The following is an 11207-nucleotide window of genomic DNA, read 5'->3' on the forward strand; positions in this document are numbered from 1 at the left end:
CAGCTTAGGTGATTTTTTTTGTTATTAATTATGTCTTTAGTAAGATTTATTATTATTATTATTATTATAGCAGCACATTATGCTTTTTCTGTCATTCCACAGAAAATGTATTTCTTCTTTCACACCTAAACTTCTTTAATAGCACTTAGGAGAGCTTAATGCTTTTTATATCTATATATTTTTTTTTATACATTTAATAACTGGTATTTCTTCTTTTCCCAGTCACACCAATGACGGCAACACCAATGGCAATTTAGAGAAAATCTTAACTATTTACAAAATGGCTTCCATCTGTAAGACCACATGGCTTCCACTTATGTCAAAATGAATTATTAAATGTAATAACTTTTTATGTTCCATTTTTGACAGTTATAATTATAAAATGAGTACCCCCAATGACGGACTTAAAAGGTGTGCATAAAATTGCAAAATAAATCATGACATTTCTAAACAAATGAAGAGACACATCTTACATATTTATTGCTTTTGTCCAGCGCTTTTTATCCAGTGACTACTGATGCAGGAACAATTTTGAATTGTCAAATGCATTTCAAAAGAAAACTCTTTTTTGTGTAACAGTAACAGCAATAATATAGTCTGGTCTGACTTAAATTTATTTCATATTATTAATTATAATCAATTATTATTTTATGATTTGAGTGTTTTACTTATATGCAATATTTATGTTATTGTAAATCAGATTTATTTAATAAAAATATATATAAATCTTTAGATACGGTCCCACTTCCATGTATGACGAGACACTTCCTTGAACTTGGACTTTAAAATTTTTTACATTTAATACTAAACATTAAATTAGGAAAATGTGTTGGATAATTGTAAGTTCATACTATATTCTTTGAACATATACCAGTAATGTGTCTGTGAATGATTTTGGCATCAGCAAATCTAAGTGGCAGCATTTTCAACAGTAATGCAGTAATGCAGCTGTGTTTAAAGGTCATGACCTAGCATTATGGAATGACTGCATTTTTATGGTCTTTTGTTTGTTTACGAGCATCATGTTGTACATTTCTTGATGAAACTTAAACCTAGATGTGCATGTGTAATATATCATCCTGATTTAAACTTTGAGCATTGTGATATGTTTAGATATTTTTAAATAAGCAGTATTAATAATCCCAATGCTATATTTCCTTAAATCCCCTGAGTGTAATATTCAGGTCTAACTGGATTAGGCCAGTGTGACAGTGCAGGTAATTACGAAGGCGCTCCCTGTTGACGTTTGGTCTAGATTAAGGAGGACGATTTGATTTGACCTACTGTAGCCATCGGTGTGCTTCTGCATTCAGACTCATATTTAGCTCAGACACCAGAACATTCTGCGCCACTAAAATAGCCAGCTGAGGTGTGCGTATCAGCTGATAATGTCAAGTGACAAACAAATAAGTAAACAGTCTGACATCCATGTTATGTGAACTTAGGCCTGGTTTATGATGATGGTGATGCACATAAAATAAAAATGAAATTGATTAAAACAGTTTTTTTTTCACCCACAGCATGTGAGTCAAGTACCAACTAATGATCAACTTCTGTGCCATTGATTCATCACGGTATTGCTAAAATTCCCCTGAACATCCTCATCAGGAAGAGACACAATGATTCACTGCACAGGGAGAAACAGGTGTTACAAAACACACTGCAGACAAAACAGTCATTTCTGCCTATAAAACACCCCAGTTTAAACTAGGATGAAGGATTGTTTTTAAATCACGCACCTTCGAAGAATTAAAAAGATTGATTAAACCCTGTGAATCTAAGAATATCAAGTTAATCTTGCACAGGAATGCCACATCAGCCAGGGGGTGTGGCGGACAACGTTCGGTCAGTGACCCTAAAACTACGGGGTATTCAAGAGGAAAATCCTTGCGCTCCGAAGATTGTCCACCAGGGCCGCTGCTATTTTAGGAGCTGCAATGATAGGTTTTATCAGCTCGAGTCAAGATAATAGCACTAATTATGAAGAGATGCATGACTGTGCAAGAAGAGCTGACAGAGAAACAAAACACAGGATGGAAAGTTTGATGGAAAATAAGGATGATGGAGCGATCGGAATGGGACAAAGGCAGGTTTGTAAGCTAGGAATGTAAGAGAAGGTTGTAAAACTGAAGAGGAGAGTGAGAACAGCTGAAGGATTCAGACAGATGGGTCAGTGCCCTGACAAACTGCCTGAACTTTCTCTGACCTCCTGAAAAGGTCTTCTACAGGAAAAGCACCATGACTACTATCTTTGTCCAACCCATTCACACACATTTTTAGAAGTAGAATTTTTAATTGGTTAAAAATGAACAGACATGCAATTCCAGAACAATTAAATAATTACCTGATTAGTGTGTGACTGAGAAAAGAAAAATATCAAATATATGTGGTGAAAAAAATTAAAAATTAAGAAATGAAAAGTAGTTTTTTTCCTGTTGTAAAGAAAAGCAAAAAGCAAAATACAAATAGATGTTATATTAAAAAAAATATCTTTAAATTAGTACAACGTTGAAATACAATCACTCAAGTATTTCCTCATCTGTAGTTCACAAACTTTATTCTAGTTTGATGATTTCAATCTATTCAGAAACTATTTAGAAACTATGGCTGTCCAGCTAAAGGAAATTAAAAGTCATAAATAAATTTAAAAAACAATTATTATATTCTAACCATGCATGTTCTCCTACGAATGAATCCACACACCCCTCTTTCGTCCTTTTGTTTTTCAACTCAAATTAATTTCCAGGTCGCCTCTTTGCAATAAAGTATTTATCATTTTTTCAAAGACAGAAGATGCAATACAACAGTCATTAAAAATTAAAGCACGGCGATCTCCTCCCTGAACCCAACCCTGTTGTTTGAAGGCCTGGAAACTAGAAGAGTGTAAGTGTCAACTGTACAACTTTACTAGAGAAAAGAAAAGAACTCAGAACCAGGATGAGAATCATCATCACATTTGGATGTAGAAGGAGGAGAAGTCTCTACTGAGCCTACATTGAAATAGACTTGATGGTGTCTTTCCGTTTCAGGTCCAGTGAAAGCCCAAAAGTCTAAATGGCCGTGCTGCCGACCAAATGTGGCGTGTGAATGGCTGTGTCCTGTTTTGCTGTGTATTAAGGTCCAGGTTGTTAGGTGTGCCAAGTCTTGTCAATAAGTGGACTCAAGGTTGTTGAAAACGAGTCGGATCAGACTGGTGTAAACTTGATGAGCTGGTTGTGCTCATTCAGTGGCAGAAAAAATGACAAATTTAAACTTTCAATCATTCCTTAAAATGTAGATCATGGGGAAAAAAAACACCACTACCTTACTACTACTACTACTGTACTAATAATAATATCAAAATTAAATATGGCAGTACACTACTAACTATAAATCTTTAAAACAAAATCTGCCCATTTATTTTGAAGCTGTTACACTCTTGAAAAAATTTAGAAACCTTAAGGGTTCTCCTGATGTCCTAGTGAGGAACCCATAAGAGCCCAGGCCCATTTCTTCTTTAAGGGATATAACGCAGACCAAATAGAACACAAAGAACACATTTTGAAAGACGTCACATGAAATGTGCACCACCACCATTTTGGAAATGATGCTGTGTGTACACAAATTCACAGACTGTCACGTAACTGCACCAGGATTATTGAATCTGCACCAGGAGTTTGAAGTCTGAAGCCTCCTCGTTGACACAAGGCTGTCGAGGTTTCTATATGAAGTATTTCAAAAAGTCCCGCTTGAGTTTTATGGGTTTTAAGTTTGAGGAATAAACTCAGATTTGTTACTAATGATTTTAGTTTTAACTTCGAACCCTGAACACTGAACATATATCTGCTCTTGCTACTTGGTACACTATACTTTAGAAGGAGTTTTTGAGGTGTTAGGAGGTCACTGGATAATTCAGGGCTCACTATCTCCTAAAAGAATAGTGGAAAGCCTTTCTGATAGTGTAGTGAACTTCTTTGTTCTGAACTTCTACACAACCTTTAAGGGATTCCCCCGGACAAATGATAATCACACTACAAGTACATAAGTGTACTTAGTTTGCAGTTTATGAATAAGATGCTCTTATAATAAAAATCTGTTTAGTTTAAAACCATGATTTAACGTAGATTTTCACTGATTTTTTTTCCTTAGCTAATTTTAGTGCAGGGAGAGTTCTTGCGAATTATTTATCCACAAATTTAAACAAATAAGTTCGGTAACAGGCAGTCTATTTTTCATGGGAAATGTTTGTAGAAGCTGGTTTTCATCATCTGTTTCTTATTTTGTAAGTGACGAAATGATTTCCTGTAACACGCGTTAAACCACAAGGAAGTACTCAAGGCCTGTTGGGGAATCTTTTCTAGTTGCAACAGCGTGTTTAAGGTTTTAATAACTGCGTGACACAGAATGGCGCAAGATCACTTACTCAGACACAACACTCCATGTTTACTATTGTTTTGTCTGATCGTAATAATAAAAAGGATCAACAATCCAGATCTGTACTTGTGCATGTCATTTTTTCGTTCTTCGAGGTATAAACATTATGAGTGTACACAAGGTCGGATAATGTGCCCTAGCACAAATGGTGCTCTATTTGAAGGTCCCTTGAGGCTCAGTGTTTCCGAGTGCGTGCTGTAAAAGAGGAAACACTATAAGGAGGAATAACTGTAGAAGAAGAAAAAAAACCCACCAAGCTTGGCCTGATCTCCGATCGGCTTATACGTGTGCATATAAAACAATATAAACCTGTTACTCCAGGTTTGATGAGCAGTGTGATTATGGTGAGACATGCCAGCCAGCATGTGAAATATGAGCGTCTGAGTGGAGGGTTCAGTCACATGAGCCACAGAGGAAGCGGCGTCAGTCGCCCTTTAAGGCAGAAAGTAGGTAAAAGGTCATTCCGGCTTGAGTATATTCATAAGGCGGCAGTCTGACAGAGGGAAGCTGGAGCTCGTCCACATCGCTCCTGCTTTCTGTTATTTATACACCATCGAGATTAGAGAGAATAAGGGAACACAGATTAGTGTCCTCTGCATCATGCCTACATTTCTGCATCGCATGCTAACGTTCCTGTTTTTCTGCTTCTAAACAGGATTTTTTTTTTTTTGCAATGAGGGGCTGGGTTTCTTATTTAAAAAAAAAAAAAAAAAAGTCCTGGTTTATAAAAAGCAGTATTTATATAAGCAAAGGTTGGACATGTTTTGACACACACACGCAAGAAAAAAACCCTTTATACATGGATTACAGTTAAACTGTCTGGGATTATCAACCTGAAACCCTGGCCTGCACGGCTGGTTCAGTCATAAATATAGTTCCGTACTCCCTTAAATAAGAAACACTTGGTAGTGCACAGTGTGTCAAACAGGGAGGCATTTAGGAATCAGCCTGCTGCACTTACGACATTCATTAATTAATCTATACGAGGGCCTGGAGACTTTGGGCACGAGGCGGCGTACACCCTAGCCGGGATGCCAATCCATCACATGGCACACACACTCACAGGTTAATTCACACACTACAAGCAATGCCAGTTAGCCTAATATGCATGTCTTTAGACTGTGGGAGAAAACTGGACTATACGGAGGAATCCCACCAAGCATGGGGGAACATGCAAACTCCATGTACACAGACCTGTGGCAGAATTACTGTAACATGCAAGGTTCAGACTTGTTTGTCCAGAGCATTTCATGGATGATTGATCAGATTAGGATCTGGGGAATCTGATGAAAGCTGTGATGCACTGAGTGCTCTGATATCTTTCCAACACAGTCAATAAAGAAAGTTCATGCTACATTGGTTTTTCTGTGGGATCATCAGACCGGACAGGCTGGCCCTGAGCCAGCCTGGCATTACTAGTATGCAATTGATAAAAAAAAAAGAAGAAATTAAATTCACGGGGCGGTGGTGTTACTTTTATGACTGATCATTGTTTATTATCATCAGACTCGAGTACAGTGGGTTAAGAGGTTGTGAGTGGTTCTTGGTGGGATTAAAGGATGTTACATAATGAGAGCATCCTTCCAGGAATGATTTCTCTTTAGTAGCCTTAAAGGCTCTGATGCTGCCCTGGAAACTCATCCATTCATTTCCTGGAAAGCTAGAATAAAAACAGCTGTATTCAGGAAACCCAGCAGTAAACAAAGTACCTTAAAATAAGGTACACTGAATATACGGTACACACTCCTCAGCCACAGCCGATATTAGACGGGTGGTCTTAATGTTATGGCTGATCGGTGTGTATACAGTATGAGTATTTACAGGCATAGAGATTTTTTTTTTGCTCAATCCACGACACTGACTATGAACAGTTTGCTGTGTTGAGGAGGTCATCAGAGTTAGCTGATGTAAGTCTAGCTCTGATTAATCAATGGCAAGGTGAGGTCAAATACAGCAACAAATACAGGGGTCGAAAATAATAAAGTACATCTAGTCAACCGTACTCGAGTACCCGGTTTACTGATATGGTTGTTTTTGGATATACTTTCACCACGGTAAAAAAAAAAAAGTAGCATGAAGAAAAAGGAGCCACAGTTAGTTTGGTTTTTAAAGCAGCGGGTGCCAAGACGAATCAGAAATTTCGGTGAGGTTTAATGTCTATTTATTTTATATTTTGCTTCATTACTCGGCTCTTATAAATGTTTTGACTGTTTTTATATGTAAACATTTGATTATAGTGTTGGAAATGAGTAATATTGGTGATATTTTTTGCGTTGCTGGAACGGATTATCTGCATTTACATTATTTCCTATGGGAAAATGCGTTTCACAAAACAAAAGAAAAAGTGTATTTTTAGAGTACTTTTGTGAAGTATCTGTGAAGTAATTATTCCTGTATATTTTACATTAAAGTAAATCATCGTACTTTTATTACAGTAATTATTACTCCAGTAACGCCACATCTCATTAAATCTGCATGTTTTGCCCTGAGGGGAGTTACACTCACATAAGAGTGTAAAAATGTCAACTTTCCAATGAAAATTAGGAATAAGAAGAATCTTCTGCATTTGATTAATTCATTTCTTTTTTTTTTAATTATTAAAATGATGTTGCTTTAAACACAGTGGCTGCTCTCTGGTACGTTCTGTTCAGTTAATTCATAATAAAAGACTCCAAGGGAAACGTCAAACATCACAAATAACTTTTTTTTTCTTTTTTTTTGGCTAAAATGTTCCTGTAAGAGTCCTCAAGAAATAGGAAATAAAAATAAAACATTCTTCTGTTTAAAAAGGGTGTAAAAGAGAAGAGCAAATACAAACGGAGCATCCTGTGACACAAGGATGATGATGATGATGATGATGATACAGCCCACTAATGAGGTACAAAACTCTCTCTTACACACACACACACACACACAATCATTTCTACAGAGTGTGTCCGCTGAAGTGTGTGTACTCCCAGATTCGATCTTCTTCGTGTTGTCCGAGGATGAGGAGGCAGTGGGGAGGAAGGACAAACTTTTTCTGCTTCACACCGGCAGTGTACCGTCTGTGTGTAGTGTCTCAGGAAAGCATACTGTATTAATAGTCAAGGCCTTATAAATGCACCACACACACACACACACACACACACACATATATATGTGCGACTGAATGCATTACCTATAGACATGTTTAATTTAATATAACTTACGTGATATATGATGTGTAAAAATACAAATCTTAGCATCTATAGGGACTCAGAGATAATGTGTGTGTGTGTGTGTGTGTCTGCTGTTTATAGTCAAAAGAGTGTCCTCATTTTCTCTTCATGTTCACTTCCTCCTCCACCTCTCCATTCTTCACTCGTCTATAAATTTGTCCATTTGTCCTCGTCCGTCCGTCCCTCCCTCTCGTCTCATTGGCTGTTGCAGACGGTTGCCCCACCCTTTCCTCCCGCCGCTGCAGCTTTCTTCCTTCTCTTGTTGAGCAGCGGGTTGCTGGAAGTGTCCAGGTCTTTAATCTTCACCTGGTCATAGTCCACACGCATGGTGGCAAGTGCACTTGTCATCTCGTCCTACACACACACACACACACACACACACACACACACACACACACAAGCACACGAGTTGAGAAAATAAGCTGAAGTCAATAATTATTGAAGAATAAAGTATAAAGAAAAAATTTATAATAAGCAACAAAAGATGTAACTAAATAAACAACCATATTATCTAAGTAAGCATTATGTAGAGTTTAACAGTTAATGTAGGAAGAAAATGAACAGGAACGTGCTTAATAAAGTGTATAAGTCAGCATAAAAGTGTGTATGTGAGTGAGAGTGGAAGAGAAACTAAAGCAATTAAAAAAAATGTCTGTACTGAAGGATCAAATCATGTATTAAGATTTTTTTCAACCTGAAAAAAGACCTGGTGTGCTGCCCTCTAGTGGAGAAAAGTGAAATCTGCAGCAAACGTCATTTTCATGATATAAAATAAATCACATTTATATGAATTTATGTTGTATTTAATAATCTGTCATTTAGATAAAATTTAGCTGTTTGGATAAAAAATATATAAAATACAAATGTTATATATATAAAACAAATCTAAAAATGTTTATTAAAAAACAATATATAAATAAAAAAGGTTACTTTGTTGTTTTTTTTGCCTTTTTTAAATTTATTTGTTTATTTATAATATTTGATGTGGTTTTAGATTGTATGGTAAAAAAGTGCTTACAGCACCTTACAAAAGCATTTATACCCCTTGAACCGTTCCACATTTTATCATCTTAATATAAAAATAAATATAAATGTATTTAATTTGGATTTCATGTAACAGACCAACACAAAGTGGCACATTATTGTGAAGTGAATAGAAAATGACCAATAACTTTTTTTTTTTACATTTATTATTATTATTTTTTTTTTACAAATAAATATCTAAAAAGTGTGCATTTGTATTCAGCTTTCCTGACTGAATACCTTGTAAACCCACCTTTTGTCGCAATTACAGCTGCAAGTCTTTTGGGGTGTCTCTACCAGCTTTGCATATCTAAAGAGTAAAATTCTTGCCCATTCTTCTTTTCAAAATAGTTCAAGCTCAGGTTTTCCCATTAACTCTGACCAGCTTCCCTGTCCCTGCTGAAGAAAAGCATCCTCACACCACGATGCTGCCACCACCATGTTTCACGTTGGGTTCAGGATGATGTTAGTTTTCCGCCACATAAAGTGTTTTGGATTTGCATCAGACCAGGGCACCTTCGTCCACATGTTTGCAGTGTGACAAACTGTATATAGGTCTTCATAGGCATTCCTCTTGCCACTCTGTCATAAAGGCTAGATCTGTGGAGTGCACGACTAATAGTCCCACTGAGCTGTGGATCCTTGTAGCTCCTCCAGAGTTACCATGGGCCTCTTGGCAGCTTCTCTAATTAATGATCTCCTTGCCCAAACTGTCAGTTTAGGTGGACGTCCATGTCTTGGTAGGTTTGCAGTTGTGCCGTACTCTTTCCATTCTCGGATGATGGATTGAACAGCGCTCCGTGAGATGTTCAAAGCTTGGGATTTTAACTTCTTTCACTTCTTTAACCCTGACCTGTCTGATGTGTTCCTTGGGCTTCATGATGCTGTTTGTGCACTAATGTTCTCTAACGAACCTCTGAGGGCTTCACAGCTGTATTTATACTGAGATTAAATTACACACAGGTTGACTCTGTTTACTAATTAGGTGACTTTTGAAGGTAGTTGGTTTCCCTGGATTTTAGTTGGGGGTATCAGAGTGAAGGGGGCTGAATACAAATGCACGGCACTTTTTTTAGATTTGTACTAAAAAACTTCCACTTCACATCTGTGTTGGTCTGTCACATAAAATCCCAATAAAATACATTAACGTTTGTGGCTGTAACATGAAAAAATGTGGAAAAATACAAGGGGTATGAATACTTTTGCAAGGCACTGCATGTAAGATGATGATGATGATGATGATGGGTGGTATTATAGGTTGGTACAGGACCAAAAACAGTAAAAAAAATTTTTTATTGTAATTAATCCAAAAGTTTAAAACTGAGTTTAGATAAGATTAAGATTTACTCCTGGAATTTTAAGCACTTTATTAATAAAATCATTAAAATGATAAAGCTGTGTACAGATATTGGCTGATATTTAAGAAATAAATGGTATCTTAAATAATTATTATCATTATACAGAAATATTACCAATATTTTTACTACAACCACAACCACTTCTAATACTACTCCTAATAATAAAAATAATAATAATGATAATACTAAAGTGTGTGTTAGTGTGTGACCAGCAGAGGGCAGTGCAGTACCTTCACTTCGTCCCACAGCTCTCTGTCCTCAGTGAGGACGCGCGTGGTGTGCAGCGGCGTCGGAGGAACCACCATGGACTGCTGAGAACACAACACACACACACACTGAGCACGTCTACAGACAGATCACTAACATACCAGTTACATGTAAAATACATTACACACACACACACACACACACTGCGGACTCACATTGATCCAGGGATGGTTCATGAACTGTGAGATGGTCATCCTCTCATTGGGGTCGGTCTTCAGCAGCTGGTTAATCAACTGTTTGGCTGGATGAAGACACACACACACACACACACACACACACATACATATACAGCATGTGTTAGATACACAAATACACACACTGTTATACAGTGAAACCTGACACATTTTAGAGTCAAGAGAGGAAACAAACATGACACATGGAACCACAACCGGCGAGGCATTTACAAGTTACTATTCATAACAGCACACACACACACACACACACACACACACGGTCTCACCTTCCTCGGACACTTCGGCCCACTCGGGGTTGGGAAACTCGTACTGGCCCATACGGATACGTCGCTTCATGCCGGGGGAAATCGCCTGTCCTGTGTTAGAGTAGAACGGCGGGAAGCCGCACAACCTTCACACAAACACACACACACACACAGAATGGAATCTTTAAAATAAAAAGTCAATTACAAATGACTACTTTTTTTTTATACAAATCTTGATCTCTTTTCTTGGAGGTCAGCTTTATTTTTCTTGGCACTCACAGGATGTACATGATCACGCCCAGAGACCACATGTCACACGATTTGTCGTATTTCTCCAGACTGAGAATCTCAGGAGCTGAAACAGTCACACAGGAATCAACAGCAAATCAAATCCGCCATCCTGCTTCACTTACAGAACGTACAGTACATCCTGCATATGATCAAATATAAACTGTAAAAAAGACTCGACTCTTAGATCTGGTTAGTGAGTCACATCAAAGAGTCACA

At 37.3% G+C, this 11207-nt stretch overlaps 1 protein-coding gene across 2 annotated transcripts in view; it reads right to left on the reverse strand.

Moving 5' to 3' along the window:
- Positions 1 to 6518: 6518 nt before the first annotated feature.
- mapkapk3 (MAPK activated protein kinase 3) overlaps positions 6519 to 11207 on the reverse strand; it is a 27279-nt gene continuing 22590 nt past the window's right edge. Inside the window, exons 6-10 of one of the 2 annotated variants that reach the window (XM_053484322.1) lie at positions 10980 to 11055; positions 10722 to 10846; positions 10417 to 10502; positions 10225 to 10302; positions 6519 to 7967 (exon numbers count right to left, since the gene is read on the reverse strand). In XM_053484322.1, the coding sequence (XP_053340297.1) occupies positions 7809 to 7967; positions 10225 to 10302; positions 10417 to 10502; positions 10722 to 10846; positions 10980 to 11055 (524 nt within the window). In that variant the 3' untranslated portion in view covers positions 6519 to 7808. Of the gene's footprint in view, positions 7968 to 10224; positions 10306 to 10416; positions 10503 to 10721; positions 10847 to 10979; positions 11056 to 11207 lie in introns of both variants that reach the window. The other variant, XM_053484320.1, reaches the window with a different exon arrangement.

Source organism: Clarias gariepinus, chromosome 23 (assembly GCF_024256425.1).
Source record: "Clarias gariepinus isolate MV-2021 ecotype Netherlands chromosome 23, CGAR_prim_01v2, whole genome shotgun sequence".
NCBI classification, from domain to species: Eukaryota; Metazoa; Chordata; class Actinopteri; order Siluriformes; family Clariidae; genus Clarias; species Clarias gariepinus.